Source organism: Bufo gargarizans, chromosome 5 (assembly GCF_014858855.1).
Source record: "Bufo gargarizans isolate SCDJY-AF-19 chromosome 5, ASM1485885v1, whole genome shotgun sequence".
In the NCBI taxonomy this organism is placed as follows: domain Eukaryota; kingdom Metazoa; phylum Chordata; class Amphibia; order Anura; family Bufonidae; genus Bufo; species Bufo gargarizans.
The window spans coordinates 420,772,340-420,794,815 of NC_058084.1; the positions used below are offsets into that span (position 1 = coordinate 420,772,340).

Sequence of the window (22,476 nt, forward strand, 5' to 3'; positions counted from 1 at the left end):
AGAAGATACGTTTTTTAATAAATTGGAGACCCTTTTTAACGAATTAATATGGGGACGGAAACGAGTTAGAATTAAAATACAGTATCTCTACAAAGAAGAGGGTGGTATTTCCGCCCCCTTTTTAAAAGGATATTATATGGCCGCACAGCTGAGATGGTGTGTGAGGAATCGAAAGAATAAATGTACACGGCTTGTTTTTGGGGAGAACTATAGACCTTGGGAGGATGTCTTCTCGATCCTTGAGAAAGGCCCCTCTGAGAAGAAAATAACAATGAACCCTTTTAGAAGAATGCTTGAGTATATTTGGCAACAAGTTCGACGGATGGTCGGAGTCTCCCAAGCAGTTCAATATACCCCCTTGTGGGGGAACGCACATTTACCACAAATTAAGCAAATGGGTGACGTTAGTTATTGGGAGAAACAGGGGATATATTTAATTTCACAAGTTTTTGATAAGGGACAGTTTAGGCCCCTAAATGAAATTCTTCCGGATATTTCAGTAACACTTATTGATCAATTTCGATATGCACAATTACGACACGCTATACATTACACGGAAAATAAGAAGTATTTGGATACTGTACACAATTCTTTTTTAGATTTCTGTTATGATATGACGCTAAACACCTCTGCCGTATCTCACATTTATGTTAAGTTAAAACACGAATACACCAATCAGATCACATTTAGAGCTGAAGGTAAATGGGAAAGGGATTTGCAGAATGCGGAACCCATTATATGGGATACTGTTTATAAAAATATTAAAAGGTCTACGGTCTCACAGGCCCACGCATGGACTCTTCTAAAAATTATACATCGCTTTCACTACACACCAGCCTTTTTACATAATATTTACAAATTATAGGAAACAGAACTGTTATAAATGTAATAAGGATAGAGGTGAATACATACACCTGCTGTGGGAATGCCCGGGTATAAAAGAGTACTGGACTAAAATCTTTTGTAAATTACAGAATAGCTCCCCTCTAAAATATGAAGAGGGTATTGATTTGGCGATTTTGGGTACCTTCCCAGAGACAAAGAAAAATAAAATTGAGCAACTACTTTGGCTCCGGGGTATTGCCCTTGCCAAAATAATAATAGTCAAATACTGGGGCTCTATGAAATACCCCGGTTTCCAGGAGTGGATAGAGTACATGGATAAGGTAAAGTTGTATGAAGACAGTCTCGCCTACACGGAAAAAAAGAAAATAGTCTGGCAGCAGATATGGGGTAGGTGGAAATAAAATAATAAAAAAAAAATACTATATAATAAAAATATTAAATAAAAGTAGGTGGGACAGCAGCAGCTCCGCGGAGAAAAAGGGGTGGGGGGGAGGGAGTGGTGGGTGGGTATCAAGTAAGAGGGGGAGTCTATATAGAATGAAAATACTTTGTATTGTATGGTAATGTATTTAGTAATATGATACCTGATTTGATATACTGTAATCTCCTGTTTTTCTAACCCCTTTTTGAAAATAAAATAAACTATTAAAAAAAAAAAAGAGATATGAGCAGATAAAGCAGACCCTCCCCCCCTCCTCAGTCTGGAGGAGAATGAGGAAGCAGCTGCAGAGCTGACAGCTGCAGGAGGAGAGAAAAAATAGTAAATAATATATAGAAATGTAACATTATCATCACTGTACGGACCCACATAATAAAATTATGTTATTTATGTTTACTCTGATTTTTTTAATGTTTTCAGAAAAGTCAGAGCAGAATATAAACACTGAGGGAAGATGCAGGATCCTCAGTCAATAACAATCAAGAAGCAGAAAAAAAAAATAACATTTTCAAGGTTTACAAGAATGTCATATCAGTATTCAGGCATTGAGAGAACACGAAGAATCCTCTGCCAATAGCTACAAAGCGGTAAACAAAGTGTTCAGCAATGTCTAAGCAGTACATGACCTTAATGGATCTCACAGGATCCACTGCTAATAGCAATAAGGTGACAAAAGACTCCATGAAACAATCACAATCTGAGTGAACCTGCAGAAAATAATGAAGTACAGACAGAATAGAAAAAAAAAAAGAGAAAAAGAAACAAAGGAAATGAAAACGGGAGAGAGAAAGGTAATGGGGAGGGGAGAGACACCCCGAGTGCGATGCCCTGGTGTACCCACTATCCAACGAACCAGTTACCCCTGGTCTCATAATCCAGCCCCACACTATAATCTATTACACTGAAGACCCCAGATCTTGTAAACTTATCATCCCGATCATGTGAGGTAGCAATTAGTTCCTCCATCCTAACCAGAAACCTCAATTCCCCAGCCTATTCACAGAGAGAGGGAGCACGATCCGTCCTCCAGTGTCTCGGAATAGTCATCCGGGCCGCTGTGAGGAAAAATCTTAAAGCATTTTTCTTTACCATGGAAACAGAGCCGGGTATCAATGATAAGGTGAGTTAGTAACCACTTTCCCCCGAAAACTGCCTAAAGACCTCTAGTACTTGATAACAAAATCTTTTGATCTTAGGGCAACCCCACCAAATGTGAAGCATAGCACCAAACTCCAAATTGCATCTCCAACAAATATCAGTAGTTGAAGGAAACATTCTATGGAGCGTGGAGGGGCAGTAATACCACCACAACAGTATTTTGAAGTTCTTTTCCTGAGCCTGAGTCGAAATTGACAGACCGTGAGAAAGTGTACACATTTTATCAACATCTGCTGAAGAGAAAGTGCGATGAAGGTCCAATTCCCACTTCCCAAAGCAATACGCTAGGTCGTAATTACTAAGTTTTGTCAAACTCATATAAAGCTGGGAAAGCACTTTGTAGTGCAGGTCTAGTTTCAAGAAAAGGTCGTCAAAGTCGTTCATCTCCGGGCATGAGAGGTGTGGAAAGAGATCCCTAATAAATGATTTAAGCTGAGCATACTCTAACCAATGTCGCCCCTGTCTCCTATCCAAAGGAATTAAAGTATCCATGGGAGCAAACGTAGTCCCGTTAAGGACATCTCGGACCCTAGGATAAGATCGGCGAGACCAGTGTAGGAATCTGGAGGCATAATGTCCAGGGGCGAAAGATGGATTACCCATTAGAGGAGTCATGGGGCCAGGGTATTGAGACAGCCCAAATTTTGGGGTCCATCTGTCCCAATTAGAGAAAGCGTGACGTGTTAAAAAGGGCCACTCCTCCAATTGCGGTCTATCCTCCTGCGGAACCCATGGAGCTACCAAACAGTCCATTGGAGCAAGATCCTAGTCCATCTGGACCCACAATTTAGCCTTAGAGCCTTTGGACCAATTAAGGATCCACATGAGAACAGCCGCCGAATGGTATAGTTTCAAATTTGGCAAATCCGTGCCACCCCTATTCTTGGGTTTAGACAGTATAGCAGCATTCAATCTGGGTTTACCCTTGCCCCATACAAATCTAGTTATTGCTCTATTAATGGTTATAAATAGCTTCCCTGGAACGCAAATGGGGACCGTTTGGAACAAGTACAAGAATTTTGGGAGGATATCCATTTTAATCACGTTTATCCTACCGAACCACGAAAGGGATTTCAAAGAGCAATTTCCTAGATCCAAGATTATTTTAGCTTGGAGAGGCAAATAGTTAAGCGGGTATAGGAGGTGGAGGTGAGCCGGGATTTGCAATCCCAAGTACGTAATGCTCGTTGCCTGCCATTTAAAAGTGAAATTGGACTGAATAAGTGTCATTTCAGCGGCCAGCAGTGAGATATTTAACATTTCACTTTTATTCATATTGACCTTAAAATTACTCAGAGACCCGAATCGATGAAATTCTTGCATAAAATTATGTTATTTATTATCACACAGTGAACACCGTAAATAAATTCCACAAAATAATGTAAAAATTGCTCTTTTCTTCATTCCCCCCCCCCCAAAATAAAACAATAAAGGTTATTTAGTACACTACATATACCCCAAAATGTTTCCTAAAAAACCTACAACTAATCCCGCAAAATAAAAATAAAATCTAGAAGAAAAAATAAAAAAGTTGTCACTGCTGGAACACAAAGGGGGAAAATATTATTGGTCCTTAAAGGGGTATTCCCATCTTCAGTTTTCATACTTACCTTCGTCCAGCACGATGTTCACTTCGGCGGTGCTTGATGTTTTCTCCCGGCTAGGCTTTGCTTGCGCAGAAGACTGAAGTTTTTCTCCCGGCCTGGCCGCGCAATGTCCTGAACGCGCATGCCACGGCGCATGCGCCATGGTGACTTGCTCTGTACTATACTGGCCAGGAAGAAGTCATCATGGCACATACGCAGCGTAGTGATCGTTCAGGACATTGCATTTAAGAGATTTAATAGTGATCATTGTGATGGGAATACCCCTTTAAGGCTAAAATGTATTATGTTACTAAGGGGTTAAAAATGCAATAGTGGCCCCTGAGTTGTGCACCAACAAGATTTACTGCAGGCCCACATTAAAAATCTACAATAAAAAGTGACATTTTTCCAATTTTAACGTGACTATTAGGAGGTTAAAGGGAATCTGTCAGCAGTTTTATGGTGTCCTAATTAAAAGGCAACATAAACTAGTGACAGATCCCCTTAGCAAAATGCTGGGTCACTTTCTTTAATTGACCCAGACATTTTGCTAAAATCTTGTATTGAACAGCTCCACATGTCGATGGGTGCTGAATATTCATGAGCTCTTGGCTTCCTCCGCCCCCTGCTGCCAAATCAGTTGGAAAAATCTGTCAATCAGAGGCAGGGGGTGGAGAGAGCCAGAAACTCATGAATATAAGGACTCATGCACATGTGCTGGAGCTGTTAGAAAATAGCAGGATAAAACTGCTGACAGATTCCCTTTAAAGTTAAGACGAGGGTTGAGTGGACACCTGGAAGTTCGGGTTCGGTCGAACTTCGGCGCAAAGTTCGGGTTCAGGACCCGAACTTGACCCCGAACCTGAACCCCATTGAAGTCAATGGGGACCTGAACTTAGGGGCACTAAAATGGCTCTAAAAAGTTAAAAAAGGGCTAGAGGGCTGCAAAAGGAAGCAAAATGGGGGTAAGAGCAGGACAATTGCCCTGCAAACAAATGTGGATAGGGAAATGAATTAAAATAACATATAATTTTTAAAAAAGTTAAAAATAATGATCTTGAACTAGGAGGCGGAGGTCAAAGTGGAGTAGGAGGTTGAGGAGGCGGTGGACGTGGCTGTGTAAGTGGAAGAGGCGGTTCTTTTAAAAAAGAAAACAAAGAGAAAGTGCTCTGGGGTATAACAATGGCTGGGTGCGGCCGGTATACTTGTCTATTCTGCACAAGGTAGGGACAAGTCCTGGGGATCCATGTCTGGTTTATTTTAATAAACGTGAGATTTTCCACATGGGCTGTCGACAGGCTTGTCTGTGATCATCCCCCCTACCGTGCTGAACACACATTCGGACAATACACTGGCCGCAGGGCAGGCCAGCATCTCCAAGGTGTAAAGGGCAAGCTCAGGCCATGTGCCCAATTTGGAGACCCAGAAGTTGAATGGGGCAGACCCATCAGTCAGTACGTGTAGGCGTGTGCACACGTACTGTTCCACCATGTTGCTGAAATGCTGCCTCCTGCTAAGAAGTTCCTTATCAGCTGATGGTGCTGGTTGTTGTGGTGTGCTGACAATGCTTTTCCACATTTGGCCATGCTAACCCTGCCTTCTGAGGTGCCAGCGGTGCCCCAGCTGCATTGGCGACTTCTTCCTCCTCCTCTGCCTTCGCCTTGTGCTTCCACTGAGCCCCCGGTGTCAGGTGGGAATGCAATCAGCAGCGTGTCTACCAGCGTGCGCTTGTACTCGCGCATCTTACGATCACGCCCCAGTGACGTAATTAAGAACAGTACGTTGTCCTTGTAGCGGGGATCCAGCAGGGTGGCCACCCAGTAATCAGCATTGGTTAGAATGTGGGCAATTCGGTGGTCATTGCGCAGGCACTGCAGGATGTAGTCGCTCATGTGTGCCAGGCTGCCCAGAGGCAACAAAAAGCTGTCCTCTGTGGGATGTATATCGTCTGTGTCCTCTGTATCCCCTCAGCCATGCTCCAGTGATGCCCATGAGCTGCTTTGGGTGCCACCCTGCTGTGAACACAGTTCCTGCCCCCTTAGATGCCCTCAAATCATGTGACAGTAACAAGTGCCCCCATAGATGCCCCCAATCATGTGGCAGTAACAAGTTCCCCCATAGATGCCCCCAATCATGTGCTAGTAACAAGTGCCCCCATAGATGCCCCCCAATCATGTGCCAGTAACAGGTGCCACCATAGATTCCCTCCAATCATGTGCCAGTAACAAGTTCCCCCATAGATGCCCCCCAATCATGTGCCAGTAACAAGTGCCACCATAGATGCCCCCAATCATCGTGCCAGTAAGTAGTACCATATAAAAAAATAAACACTTATACTTACCTCCATCAGGCTTGCAGCGATGCGATGCAGGCCTCTTCCGGCATGTGTCCTACGCTGTACGGCTCAGGCGGCGCGATGACGTCACCGACCTCTGATAGGCTGCATGCCTAGCACCTGCAGCCTATGAGAGGAAGAGGAAGTGAGATGCCTCTCCCTCCCCTGCCCCTCCGTAGCACATCTATCTGTATCGCTGTTCTGAGGACGGCGATACAGATGACTATGGAGATGAGCACTTCAACAATGGAAGCACCTTTCTCCCTGTGCCCTGCCGCCGCCCCCCACTTGTCACCAGGGCTGCGCCGCTTGGGGCCATCGCCTCACTTTGCCTAAATGGCGGTGCGCCTCTGCTAGCGCCCCCTTAAATTTTGCGTCCGGGGCAATGGCCCCCTCCCACACTACGCCACTGGCCAGCGGGGCTCAAGAGGCAGCTGCCTTGGGACCCCTTTTTGCCCAGCGTTAAAGACAGCCCTGCAGCCTTTCAAGAAGCTTTATTAAATGCCTGAACAACAAACTCGAACCCAAACTTTTCCGGCAAAGTTCGGGTTCGGGTCCGTGTACCAAAAATCATAAAGTTCGGTACGGACCCAAACTTTACAGTTTGGGTTCGCTCAACACTAGTTAAGACCTGCTGTTCTTTTGTAAGTTTTCTATCTCACTCCAGAGCTGGATTCACAACTTCACTGCTCAGTACTGCTGTATAAGGTGCTCCAAGTCATATAAGTTATAGTGCTATCCCTCACGTACACATACACAAACTCTTATACTAAAAGCCACCTGAAATTACAAGTACATTTTAGGGATTCAGCAATGTGCTGAAGGAAAATATAAGGACATTACTACACAAGGTTTTTAAGAACATGGTAAGCGAAAGGAAAATTATTATTTTGCTCGCCCAGACATTATTGACAGCAGCTTAATTTATTTTATAGGCTAAATCACTGTCTTTATATTTCCCTTGGGTGACATTCTACATCCTCCCATCTATCTAGAGGAAAAACACTTGATAAACCTGCAATTTACTTCAGCAGGTGAGAAATTACTTTAAAACACTGTGTAGACAAAATTGCTAAATTAAAGGTGTATTCCGGTTTTGCAATCTTCAGCATAGTTGACAACATGTTATCACTTGCTAGTAGTGATTGAATACCTAAAATGCCCTGTTTTCCTCCACTTCATCATAGTCAAGTGACATTTTCTGCTGTGTTGGTCCCCTGTCCCGATGACATCACGCCTTGCCCTGCTCACACATCCTCATCAGCGACCTTGCCTCTGAGGGCCGTGTTCTGTTCATTCTCCTAGACCTTCCCCTGTAGACTTGATGTTAGTAATGATGCTGTGTCTGAGGGCGGGGTTTTTCCAGCAGGGCTTCAAGCAGGCTTGGATCTGTAATGTTTGAGCTGGGAGGGGAAGGAGAGGCAGAGACCTGATACTACAGACACTCCCTGTGCGTCTTGTGCTGAGATGTAAACACAGGGCGCTGGTCACTGATCACAATAATGCTGGAGGAGTCAAAATGCCCTCAGAACTTCATCATCTGCCTTATATAATGCAGTAAGGTTCAATGTTGGTGTTAGTTATTATTTTTGGAAAACCCCTTTAAAACGATTAGCCCATTTCACACTTTTAGCTCTGGGACCTGCACCTATCTCTACAACGGGGCCCTCAAAGTAAAAAAAGGGGCGCACAGGACCAGCATGACCACCCTTTATTCACTTCTATGGGAATGCCAAAAATAGCCGAGTACCCACTTGGCTATTTCCGGAACACCATTAGAGGTGAACGGAGACGTGGCCACATTTGTGCAGTGCGCTCTCTATTTACTTTTATGGGAGTTCCAGAAATAGCCAAGAGTGCTTGCTCGGCTCATTTTGGAACGCCCATATAAGTGAATAGAGAGCATGCTCCATATGTGTGGTGCGCTCTCCTTCACTTTTGGGGTACTGTTCCAGAGATAAGTGTGGGTCCCAGATGTGACATTGGGGGCATATCCTAGCAATATGCCACCAATGCGTGAGATGGGCGAATCCCTTTAAATTTATCATTATATATGCTGGCATTGAACCCAAAAGACATGTATGTCTAATGGAAGTAAATACATTCGGATTTAAATGATCTTTATTTGAGGAGAACATTGACGCTTCAACATTGTAAATGTGATATCACAGCAGGTGTTATCCATGCCTAATATCTTATGTTTTGTCATCTGTCTCTACACAGTCCAAGTTTCACATTTTAGAGTTTGTACTCTATGAGAATTCATTTCTCATTGATTATGTTGTACTGTATATGCCATAGAAATTAATAAGCCAAATATATTATACCTTAAAGTGGAGTTTTAGTTTTAGGAAGAAACTGGACAACACATGGGATCCTTCTGCAAAAAAATTAACTGAGCACTACTTACCTAACTTACAAATCCCTCTTTGCCACTCTCCCGGCCAGGCTATGTTTACCCGGCTGCAGCAGTGACATCACATCAAAAACATGACCACTGCAGCCAATCACCGGCCTCAGCAGTGTATCAAAAAGGCCAGTTCATATTGCATATATGTATATTGCCTGCCTATTCAAACATTCTGTATTACATGTTCCCCCTCCAAATTTAAAGGAAATGTATCACCAATTTTTTTTCTACCAGTTTAGGGCTCTTTCACACTTGCGTTGTCCGGATCCGGCGTGTACTCCACTTGCCGGAATTACACGCCGGTTCCGGAAAAACGCAAGTGAACTGAAAGCATTTGAAGACGGATCCGTCTTCAAAATGCGTTTAGTGTTACTATGGCAGCCAGGACGCTATTAAAGTCCTGGTTGCCATAGTAGTAGTGCGGAGCGGGGCAGCGGTATACTTACAGTCCGCGCGGCTCCCGGGGCGCTCCAGAATGACGTCAGAGCGCCCCATGCTCATGGATCATGTGATCCATGCGATCACGTCATCCATGCGCATGGGGCGCCCTGACGTCACTCTGGAGCACCCCGGGAGCCGCACGGACGGTAAGTATACTGCTCCGCCGCTCCCCACTACACTTTACCATGGCTGCCAGGGCTTTAGCGTCCCGGCAGCCATGGTAACCATTCAGAAAAAGCTAAACGTCGGATCCGGCAATGCGCCGAAACGACGTTTAGCTTAAGGCCGGATCCGGATCAATGCCTTTCAATGGGCATTCATTCCGGATCCAGCCTTGCGGCAAGTGTTCAGGATTTTTGGCCGGAGCAAAAAGCGCAGCATGCTGCAGTATTTTCTCCGGCCAAAAAACGTTCCAGTCCTGAACTGAAGACATCCTGATGCATCCTGAACGGATTTCTCTCCATTCAGAATGCATTGGGATAATCCTGATCAGGATTCTTCCGGCATAGAGCCCCGACGACGGAACTCTATGCCGGAAGAAAAGAACGCAAGTGTGAAAGAGCCCTAAAACCAGATAGCAACACATCTCCTTTTCTTCTAATCTCTTTTTATTTTCTGATTGCAGATTTTTTTATTCTATTTCCTAAACATGATATGGGGGCAGCCCTCTTGTCTTAGCTGTTCTTAACAGCATTTAGACAGCATTAAGAAAATTGCTTTACGGCAGCCCCATGGTCCATAGACACAATGGTCAGGAGGGGACCCTATTGACTTGGGAGTCCTTTCTAGACATGCTCTGTGACCTGTGGAGAGGTCATTGTACAAGGAAAGAATAGATAAGCTTTGACAAATATAGATATTGACATGGAAAATTTAAAATAACAGCACCAAAAATTTGTTTAAAAATATGTTAAACATAAGAATGGGTTTTAAACAATAGGTCATTTCCTGATCACACATTTCCTTTAACCAACCCTTCTGGGGCTACCAAGCAGTGATGGACGAACATTGGCCGGGACGATTCGCGAACGCAATCAAATGTTCGCAGTTCGCGGCGGGCTCCATTCACTTTAATGGCAGGCGACCTGAAAAACCTTCAGGTCATATTTGCAGACACCAAATACTTACTAGAAGTGTACAAATCATCCCACAACATGGACAGTGGGGATCAATGGCAAAAATTCCCACCAAAAATATGTATTTTAATCAGGGGCCATTTTTATGCATCTTAAAGGGAAACTGTCAAAAATGTGCCCTGCTGGAGCCTAGAAAAATTTTATTTTAGACCACGGGAGTACAGGCATTCACTTTAGGCATTCATCGGACAGAAGACATCAAGTGATTATGTGGCTGGAGATATGTTAGACGGTCAATAGATATATCTATTTTATTGCAGGCCAGTGGACTACAGGCCCCAAAAATTATTCATTCACCGTACAAAAAACATCAAGTGATTATGTGGCTGGAGGTATATTAGTTGGTCATTGGATAACAATTTTAATGCAGGTCAGTGTAATACAGGCCCCAAAAAGTATTCATTCAACGTACAGAAAAGAACAAATGATTATGTGGCTGGAGGTATGTTAGACGGTCAATGGATATCAATTTTACTGCAGGCCAGTGTACTACAGGCCTCAAAAATGATTCATTCACCGTCCAGAAAAGAACAATTGATAATGTGGCTCAAGGTACATTAGGCGGTCACCGTATAACAATTTTACTGTTGGCCAGTTAGATTACAGGCCCCAAAAATTATGCATTCACCGTACAGAAAAGATCAAGTGATTATGTGGCTGGAGGTATATTAGACGGTCGATGGATATCAATTTTACTGCAGGCCAGTGGACTACAGGCCCCAAAAATTATTCATTCACCGTACAAAAAATATCAAGTGATTATGTGGCTGGAGGTATATTAGTCAGTCATTGGATAACAATTTTAATGAAGGCCAGTGTAGTACAGGCCCCAAAAAGTATTAATTCAACGTACAGAAAAGAACAAGAGATTATGTGGCTGTAGGTATGTTAGACGGTCAATGGATATCAATTTTACTGCAGGCCAGTGGACTACAGGCCCCAAAAATTATTAATTCACCTTACAGAATAGAACAATTGATAATGTGGTTGGAGGTACATTAGGCGGTCACCGTATAACAATTTTACTGTTGGCCAGTAAGATTTCAGGCCCCAAAAATTATGCATTCACCGGACAGAAAACATCAAGTGATTATGTGGCTGGAGGTATATTAGACGGCATTGGATATCAATTTTACTGCAGGCCAGTGTACTACAGGCCCCAAAAATTATTCATTCACCGGACAGAAAAGAACAATTGATAATGTGGCTCAAGGTACATTAGGCGGTCACCATATAACAATTTTACTGTTGGCCAGTTAGATTACGGGACCCAAAAATTATGCATTCACCGTACAGAAAAGATCAAGTGATTATGTGGCTGGAGGTATATTAGGCGGTCGATGGATATCAATTTTACTGCAGGCCAGTGGACTACAGGCCCCAAAAATTATTCATTCAACGTACAAAAAACATCAAGTGATTATGTGGCTGGAGGTATATTAGATGGTCATTGGATAATAATTTTAATGCAGGCCAGTGTAATACAGGCCCAAAAAAGTATTCATTCAACGTACAGAAAAGAACAAGTGCTTATGTGGCTGGAGGTATATTAGACGGTCATTGAATATCAATTTTACTGCAGGTCAGTATAAATACATGTCAAATACATATGTTTAAAAGAACTTGTGCTCGGCTCAGCTATCAGAAACGTATCGAGAACCTGATGACCATACCTATCTATCTCTAAAGCAGTAGAATTGTGCCGTAACTGCTGTAGGAAGAGAAACCTAAAGAGGGCCTCTCTTATACTGCCCATCCGAAAAAGTGGGAGGGAGGGTGGGTTAGCACTCGCCGCCGAGAACGCTGTCAGGGGGAGGGGAGTTTATATAAGGTAACCAGCTTCCCCTCCCACAAATACGGCAAATGCATTTGCCTCTCACTAAAAATATAAAATTGGATTAAAAACATGGCTAACGAAATCCCCCCAAATGCTAAAAGTTGAAATTCGATAACACATGGTCGTCACAAGTGTTGAATTCCTCCGTGGCCCCAAACATTAGGCATTCACCAGACAGAAAAGGCCTTTTATGCCGCTGTGTTTACATAAGACAGGGACTATTATTTGTTCTGGGTGGTGGCGGATATGTGTGGGCTGGCATGAGGAAATTCAATTAAATGTGGTCTTCACAGATGTTTAATTCCTCCAAGATCCATGCCTCATTCATTTTTAGAAATGTGAGGTAGTCCACACTGTCGTGAGCTAGGCGAGTGCGCTTATCGGTCACCATATCCCCTGCTGCGCTGAATGTCCTTTCGGACAGGACACTTGACGAGGGGCAAGCCATGAGTTCCATGGCAAATTTTGACAGCTCTGGTCAAGCCTGCACACCCAGTAGTCAAGGGGTTCCTCGCTTCTCAGAGTGTCCACATCGGCCGTTAACCAGATGTAGTCGGACACCTGTCGGTCTAGGAGTTCCCTGAGGCTGGATCCGGAGGGCGGCTGTCGATGGGTTGGCTGCAAGAATGATCTCATATCTGAAATGACCAACACATCTTCAAAACGCCCTCTACTTGCATGTGCTGTAGGATTTGTACCCACAACTGTTTATTTGTGGGTGGAAATTCCTCTACCAGCGCCCGCAACAGCAGAATGCAGCATCTCTCGAAGCAAGGCCTGGAAATGCTGCATTCTGACAGCCCTCTGTGATGCTGGTAACATGTCCACCATTTTGTGTTTGTACCGGGGGTCTAAATACGTTGCCACCCAGTACTGGTCCTTGCCCTTTATGCTTTTTATACAGGGGTCCCTCTTCAAACACTGGAGCATGAAGGTCATAATTTGCAGTAAATTGGAAGCAGTGGAGTGCCCTGGCTCCTGCTCATCTCCCAGGAGACTGTTATCCTCGGTCTCCTCCCCCCATGCTTGGACAACACCAGGTATCTCAGAAAAGTTTAAAACCTGCTCTTCTTGCTCCTCCACCCCCTCCCCCCCAGGCACCATCCTCCTCTGACTCCTCTTCAGACTCCTGCTGACTTGTCTCAGATGGAGTAGCCCCCCTGGGAATTCATTCAGCATTGTGACTTCCTCATCTTCCTGCTCCTGCTCCTCGACGGCTTGATCAATGACACGACGCAATGCATGCTCCAGAAAGAAGGCATAAGGTACAATGTCACTGATGGCGCCCTGGCTGCGACTGACTAGTTTGGTGATCTCATCAAATGGCCGCAGAAGTCTGCATGCGTCGCACATGAGCAGCCACTGGCGCTGTGAAAAAAAAAACAAGCTCCCCAGAACCTGTCCCGCTGTGGAGTTCCAGTGCGTCGGGCAGTCACAAATCAGACGTTTGATGGGCAAGTGGTGTGTAAGATCTTCTAAAATGGCCAGAGATTTTCCTGGCCTGCCGCAAGACGTCCTGGACCCCGGGGTATTTGGCAACAAATTGCTGCACGACTAAATTCGGGACGTTTGCCATGCAAGGCACGTGTGTCATTTTGCCCTGTTTCAGCGCGCTCAGCAGATTGACACCGTTGTCGTGCCCCACTTTACCAACTGTCAAATTGAGTGGGGTTAGCCACTGATCGGCTTGTGACCGCAGAGCTGGGGTTCTGGGGAGCTGGGGCGGTGCAGCAGAAGAGACTGTAGCAGTGGAAAAGGAGGAGTCAGCCAAGGAGGAGACGGAGGATGGAGTAGGAGGAGGAGAAGAAGAGGCAGGCCTGCATGCAATCTGTGCGGTAACACCAAATCCTCACGGGTGCCACAGGTTGCATGCTTGACAGCTGTCAAAAGGTTCACCCAGTGGGCAGTAAAAGTTATGTACCTTCCCTGCCCGTGTTTGCTAGACCACGTGTCTGTGGTCAGATGTATCTTGGCACAGACACTGTGTGCCAGAGATACATTCACTTGCCGCTGAACATGGCCATATAGCTCTGGGATGCCCTTCTGGGAGAAATATTTCCTTCCGGGGACCTTCCATTGCGGTGTGCCAATGGCAACACATTTTCTAAAGGCCTCCGAGTCCACCAGTTTATATGGCAGTAGTTGGCGGGCTAGCAGTTCCGACAAGCCGGCGGTCAGCGTTGGGCAAGAGGGTTATCCAGCTTCATCAACATTTTACGTTCGAACATTTGGGCCACGGAAGCCTGCCTTTTGCCAGATGAACGGGACGACGGCACGGTGGAAGGTGGAGTGGAGGACAAATGGAAGGAGAGAGGAGAAGAAGAAGAGGCAGAACGTGGAACAGCGGGAGTGTGGCTTGGTGGGTTCTGACGGTGTTGCTCCCACTGGGCTAGGTGATGGGAGGCCAGGTGCCTTCTTAAGGCGGTCGTCCCTAGGTGAGTGTTGTTGGGCTTACCGCGACTTATGCGTTGACAGCACAGGCTGCAGATGGCAACACTATTGTCAGCAGCTGACACGTTAAAAAAAGCCCACACTGCGGAACCATGTGCCGGCGTCCTGGGAGCGCCAGATGTGACCGCGCAGGGTGGATGGCTCGCTCCAGATACATTTGCAGTCTACTTTTTGCCTCCTGTGCACTGCGAGTTCTGCCTGCTTCTCCTCCTTCTCCTTCCTATCTGATGCTCCGTCTGTCCCTCTGAACTCCCCTCCTCTTCCTCTCTTGTGGGCACCCACGTGACGTCCATTGACACGTTATCATCGTCACCTTCACCACCACTGACATTAGAGATCTCGGAGTAGGCAGCAACAGCGGGGACCTCCCTCCTTGGGCTGATCTGGGTACTGTCGTCAGACCACTGGGTGGCGGCTGTTGCTACCTCTTCTTCCCCATCCGATGTCAAGAATTGCTGCGCATCAGTAATGTCTGTGACTCAAGTGGAGGGGCTATGTTGGTGGTGGTGTCTTTGGGGGTGCACACAGCAGAGAGTGAGGAGGGTGCGGATACAGAGGATGAGGAGGCTGCAGAAGCAGAAGGCTCAGTGAGCCACTCAAACTAACTCTGGTGCGTCCTTTGACGTAATCGCACACACCTTTTCCAACTTCCCTCTTAGGCTTTGGCCTGGTGCACCTGCCCAACCCCTACCACCCCTGCGGAATGGCCTGCTTCTTCCTCTGCCTTTCATTTTCAAAATGACCCTGTGACAAAGTCCCTATAGAAGAGCAGTATTTGTGGAAGCAGGTATATCGCAGGCCTCAATCAATATTTTGTGGAAGCCGGTATATCAATCCCCTTTATCAGTATTTTGTGGAAACAGGTATATAGAACCAATAATAAGTATTTGCTGGAAGCTGGTAAATCAAACCCCTTAATCAATATTTGGTGGAAGCTGGTGTATCACAGTTATTTGGTGGAAGCCGGTATATCAATACCCTCTATGAGTATTTTGTGGAAACAGGTATATAGAACCCAATATTGAGTATTTGCTGGAATTCGGTAAATCAAACCCCTTAATCAATATTTGTGGGAAGCTGGTGTATCGCAGGCCTCAATCAATATTTAGTGGAAGCCGGTATATCAATACCATGTATCAGTATTTTGTGGAAACAGGTATATAGAACCTAATAATGAGTATTTGCTGGAAGCTGGTATATCAAACCCCTTAATCGATATTTGGTGGAAGCTGGTGTATCGCAGGCCTCAATCTATATTTGGTGGAAGCTGGTGTACCACAAAAGCAAAAAAGCACCTAAAGGACTCTCATATTGTGAGAAACAATATTCTCTGGTCTTATGAAACCAAGATTGAACTTTTTGGTCTCAATTTGGACCATTGTGTTTGGAGGAAACCAGGCACAGCCCAATGCCTTCCCTAAAGTGGAGCATGGTGGTGTCATGCTATGTGGGTGGGTCATGCTTATGGGGGCGTTTTTCAATGGTTGTGACAGGGAGACTGGTCTGGGTTGAGAGATTAAAGTACAGATATTCTTAATGGAAACCTGGTCCAGAGTGTTCTGGACCTTAGACGGAGTAGAAGGTTTATCTTCCAAAAATACAATGACCCTAAGCATAAAGCCAAGACAACACAGGAGTAGCTTAGGTGCAGCTTTGTGAATGTCACTGAGTGACCCAGCCAGAGCCCTGACTTGAACCCAGTCAAACGTCTCTGGAGAATCCAGTGCACAAGAAAAAGGAAATTGCGGCACTCACCTTCGTGAGTGCCGCAATTTCCTTTTTCTTGTTCACTGGATTCTTGAAGATTTTGCCTGTCAATGCAGAGCACCACCGGATGATTCACTATATATGCTTTGGTTTGCATTTGTGACACTATCAGTATTAGACTGTTATGACATTTACGTAGTGCCACTCAAGCTTTTTCTACGTTATCAAACGTCTCTGGAGAGACCTGAAAATGGCTGTCCGACGGTCCCCATCCAACCTGACAGAACTTGAGAGGATCTATAGAGAAGAATGGCATACAATCCCCAAATATAGATGCGAAAACCTTGTGGCATCATACCAAAGATGACTGGAGGCTGTAATCACTGCCAAAGAGGCTTCAAGTCCTGACAAATGTCTGAATATTTATGCCAATGACATAGTTTATCTTTTCCTTTTCAATAAATTAGCAAAGAGTTCAAACATTTCATTTTCACTTTCTCATTATGGGAGATTGAGTGCAGATTGATGGGGAAAAACTTGCAGTTTTATTTTAGTACAAGGCCACAACATAACAAAATGTGAAAAAAAAGTGAGAGGGTCTTTAGACTTTCCGAATTCACTGTATGTCTTTCTTGTACACAAGTAGCCAAAATCGTACACGATACTCCATGTGTGGTCTGACTAGTGATTTGTAAAGTGGCAGGACTATGTTCTCATCATGGGCATCTATGCCCCTTTTGATGCAACCCATTTTTGGCCTTGGCAGCAGCTTCCTGACACTGGTTTCTACAGTTAAGCTTCAGTCCACTAAAATGCCTAAGTCCTGTTTCATGTCAGTGTTACCCAGTGTGTTACCATTTAGTATGTACGGGTGACTTGCATTCTTCCTTCCCATGTGTATAACCTTACATTTGTCAGTGTTAAACCTCATCTGCCACTTATCTGCCCAAGACTGCAATCTATCCAGGTTTATCTGTAGCAGTACCTGTATACTGTTTTCTTTTGTAATAATTACTTTACATAGTTTGGTATTATCTGCGAAAATTAACATTTTACCTACAATTGGTATTGTTGATATCTAGTGGAAAAAAAACTCTAGAGTTAGGCTTAATGCACACGAACGTGTCCGCTCTGTGGCTGTATTGCGGACCTCATTTGCGGACCCACAATACACGGGCACCGTTCCGTGTGCATTCCACATCACGGATGCGGACCCATTCACTTCAATGGGTCCGCAAATCCGGACATGCGGAATGGTGCATAATGGAAGCACGGAACGGAACCCTACGGAAGCATTACGGAGTGCTTCCGTGGGGGTTTGTCCCGTACTTCCGTTCCGCAAAAAGATAGAGCATGTCCTATCTTTTTGCGGGAACGGCCGGATCGCGGACCCATTAAAGTGAATGGGTCCGTGATCCACTGCGGCTGCCCCACGGTGGGTGTTCACATATTGCGGCCCGCAATTTGCGGGCCGCTGCATGGCCACAGGGCACACACATTCATGTGCAAGAGGCCTTAGACTTACTATCTATTAAACAAGTTGAACAAAAGGGATTCTTGAGACATGCTGTTATATAGCTGGCTACTCTTTTGAATATCCACATTTCTACAACCTTCTAGTCACCTGTTAATTTTTCTCTTTAAAAACCACATTATCTGCACAAACTTTTATCCAATAAATACACCTGTATGAAGAGAATAAGTAGGGTTACAAAACTCTACTTGTCATTTGATCCACTAGTAATGGAAGATTCAATAAATTAACTGTATCTGTACCTGTGAATTTTAGATCAAGGTGTTATCATTGATCAAATAAAATTAACCCCATAAGGACCCATGATTGTACAGTACAGACCAAAAGTTTGGACACACCTTCTCATTCAAAGAGTTTTCTTTATTTTCATGACTATGAAAATTGTAGATTCACACTGCATCAAAACTATGAATTAACACATGGAATTATATACATAACAAAAAAGTGTGAAACAACTGAAAATATGTCATATTCTAGGTTCTTCAAAGTAGCCACCTTTTGCTTTGATTACTGCTTTGCACACTCTTGGCATTCTCTTGATGAGCTTCAAGAGGTAGTCACCTGAAATGGTCTTCCAACAGTCTTGAAGGAGTTCCTAGAGATGCTTAACACTTGTTGGCCCTTTTGCCTTCACTCTGCAGTCCAGCTCACCCCAAACCATCTCGATTGGGTTCAGGTCTGACTGTGGAGGCCAGGTCATCTGGCGCAGCACCCCATCACTCTCCTTCATGGTCAAATAGCCCTTACACAGTCTAGAGGTGTGTTTGGGGTCATTGTCCTGTTGAAAAATAAATGATGGTCCAACTAAACGCAAACCAGATGGAATAGTAAGCCGCTGCAAGATGCTGTGGTAGCCATGCTGGTTCAGTATGCCTTCAATTTTGAATAAATCCCCAACAGTGTCACCAGCAAAGCACCCCCACACCATCACACCTCCTCCTCTATGCTTCACGGTGGGAACCAGGCATGTAGAGTCCACCCGTTCACCTTTTCTGCGTCGCACAAAGACACGGTGGTTGGAACCAAAGATCTCAAATTTGGACTCATCAGACCAAAGCACAGATTTCCACTGGTCTAATGTCCATTCCTTGTGTTCTTTAGCCCAAACAAGTCTCTTCTGCTTGTTGCCTGTCCTTAGCAGTGGTTTCCTAGCAGATATTCTACCATGAAGGCCTGATTCACACAGTCTCCTCTTAACAGTTGTTCTAGAGATGTGTCTGCTGCTAGAACTCTGTGTGGCATTGACTTGGTCTCTAATCTGAGCTGCTGTTAACCTGCGATTTCTGAGGCTGGTGACTCGGATGAACTTATCCTCTGCAGCAGAGGTGACTCTTGGTCTTCCTTTCCTGGGGCGGTCCGCATGTGAGCCAGTTTCTTTGTAGTGCTTGATGGTTTTTGTGACTGCACTTGGGGACACTTTCAAAGTTTTCCCAATTTTTCGGACTGACTGACCTTCATTTCTTAAAGTAATGATGGCCACTAGTTTTTCTTTACTTAGCTGCTTTTTTCTTGCCATAATACAAACTCTAACAGTCTATTCAGTAGGACTATCAGCTGTGTATCCACCTCACTTCTCCACAACGCAACTGATGGTCCCAACCCCATTTATAAGGCAAGAAAAACCCACTTATTAAACCTGACAGGGCACACATGTGAAGTGAAAACCATTTCAGGTGACTACCTCTTAAAGCTCATCAAGAGAATGCCAAGAGTGTGCAAAGCAGTAATCAAAGCAAAAGGTGGCTACTTTGAAGAACCTAGAATATGACATATTTTCAGTTGTTTCACACTTCTTTGTTATGTATATAATTCCACATGTGTTAATTCATAGTTTTGATCCCTTCAGTGTGAATCTACAATTTTCATAGTCATGAAAATAAAGAAAACTCTTTGAATGAGAAGGTGTGTCCAAACTTTTGGTCTGTACTGTACATGTACATCATATCTGGCCAGGACATCGTAATATTGCTCTAACTTCGTCTTTTAGAATATTCGTAATATTCTAAAAGACGAAGTTAGAGCAATATTAAGAACATTTGCAAAAGTCGAAATTGCGATGCGAGTAATATAACACGAAATAATCGCATGAAGATTTCAACTTAGCACTGCTATATTCCATATTCTAGCCTAGTATGGAATATAGCAGTGCTAACTTAGCACAGCTATATTCCATATTAGGCTAGAATATGGAATATAGCAGTGCTAAATTGAAATCTTCATGCGATTATTTCGTGTTATATTACTCGCATCGCAATTTGCGAAATTTCGTAAAATACACATATAGATTAGATTGTAATTTAGCTAATATGGAATATAGCAGTAAGTTGAAAACGCCACTGACTGGAGCAGCCAGGAAGCCAGGAATCCAAAGGACAGGTAAGGAGAACTTTAGAGAAGTGGGAAAGAAAAAAATAATAATAATAAAATAAAAAAAAACGAATATTCGAATTCGCGAATATATAGAACGATATTCTAAATATTCGCGAAATCTCGAAATTGCGATATTCGAGAAAAAAATTCGCAATTCGAATATTCGCGCTCAACACTACTAATGTCCCAAAAAATAAAAATATAATTTACAAAATGATCCAAACATGAAGTAGACATATGAGAAATGTAAAGTAATAATTATTTTAGGAGGTATCACTATCTGTTTTAAAAGAAGAGAAATAGAAATTTTGAAAATTGCAAATTTGGTATTTTTTATAAATAAAAATGACATATTTTGACTCAAATTTACCACTGTCATAAAGTACAATAAGTGACGAGAAAACAATCTCAGAATGGCCTGGATAAGTAAAAGCGTTTTAAAGTTATTACCACATAAAATGACACATGTCAGATTTGCAAAAAATGGCCTGGTGCTTAAGGTGAAAAATGGCTGGGTCCGGAAGGGGTTAAGTTAAAACAGAGTTGCTACCTTGTTTTGAAACCTGCACAAGTTAACTATAAAGTGACTGAACCAAATCATAGTTTCACAAAAAAGTATTGCACATTATAAAATTTTTATATACAGTATAATTCTACTCCCACCAAGCCTTATAAAAAATTGACAGGGAGTGGGAGAATTTTGACCCCATTAGGGTGCCTTCTGTCTGTAAACAGGCACTATTATTCAAATAGAAATAATAATATAATTGTATTTCAGGAGATATGTAGCCATAAGAATAACACAACAGAAATGTTTCGCTGCTGTATCCTTAGCAACAGTAACATTAAACGCGGAATGTGGAATATGGTTTATGTTTTATGGTAGTGTGGATTATAATATTATTATTATACTATCTTGTCACTGTATGCAGTAAATGTGAGGACATGCTCCGGTGACAAGAGGAATGGTAACATCTAATTGTAAATTTATTCATAAATACCCAGCAGGAATAAATGAGGAACAGCATACCACAGAATCCTAAGGAAAGGGGCTCCCAAACTGCGATTTCATTAGGAATAAAAAGATTTACAAAGGTCAAAATATGTTAGAAAAGGCTGACTGTTCCTCTTAAGATTGGTCTACATTCCCTAATGCACGGCCATAATAATAAGTCAATCAGTGCTGGTTTAAAGATCATTCCTCCCCCATTAAGTTTACATTACGTTGAGAACGAGCACTGATTTTCTTCCTGATCAGTGGACCATGAAAAAAAGCCTTTAGAATATGTTCATATTTGGCAACTTTTTTGCAGGAACTATTGTGACTGTCCCATTCAGCTCATTTAAGGTTTGAAGAAATTCATTGCATCTTACTCCATTTATATGCATTAAATATAGATTTCCGTTGGCTATGTAAACTGGTAGCTTTCCAAAATGTTACATTTAGATATTTCCTAATATTTTACATGGACATACCTCTAAATTCGGGATGCGGTTGTATGCTCAACTTAGCCAAACATTTTCTTTGTTCATCTTTAATTTCCAGATGTAGTTTACATTCTGGGTGAAAACCATGAACCTTAAGAACAAAGAGAGAACTAAATGTAAGTTACGCAATACCAACAACTGAACACATTGTACATTGCCGTGCATAGATGATAACATACACATCGACATTTATAGACAATACTCGTTATGAACATATCCACCACTAGGGGGGGTTCTGGTAAAACATCCACTTCATTCCATCAGCGTAATACATAGTCCAGCATGGTATACAGTGTGCTAGAATTGCTTACATGTTTCGGATTAATATGCCCTTAGTGTAGCTACCAGCTAGCAGAAACACAAACACAACAACCACCATTTTGGGTCACCTGACTAGTCATGGCATGGGACTTTACAAAATTCCATAAGGATGAAAAACAATTGAATACAGTTGGAATGTTACAATGTTACACCGAATATGACCTGTTTATAAATAACGACAAGCACACACTAACAGAAGGATGCAAGCTATACAAATTCTGTCTGCCACTAGTAGCAATAAATCCTGGGGTCAGTTTAACTCTTCTAGCTGTAAATGTGATACCCCAGAGTTGCATTACCATTTATTCAAGCTGCTACTGTCTTTGATGGCTACCAATAATGTCATCTATGTATTTGTTCCAGTGTTCCAGGTCCTTCTACATTGTGGATTCCATATCTTGTTATGACACTGTTTTG

General features: G+C 43.4%; 1 protein-coding gene across 2 annotated transcripts in view; it reads right to left on the reverse strand.

Annotated features, from left to right (window-relative positions):
* Window positions 1-22,476, reverse strand: part of VIPR2 (vasoactive intestinal peptide receptor 2) — a 278,827-nt gene that overhangs the window by 189,115 nt on the left and 67,236 nt on the right. For both annotated transcript variants that reach the window (XM_044295226.1, XM_044295225.1), the window contains one exon: window positions 21,727-21,829. In XM_044295226.1, coding sequence (XP_044151161.1) covers window positions 21,727-21,829 — 103 coding nt within the window. The remainder of the gene's footprint in view (window positions 1-21,726; window positions 21,830-22,476) is intronic.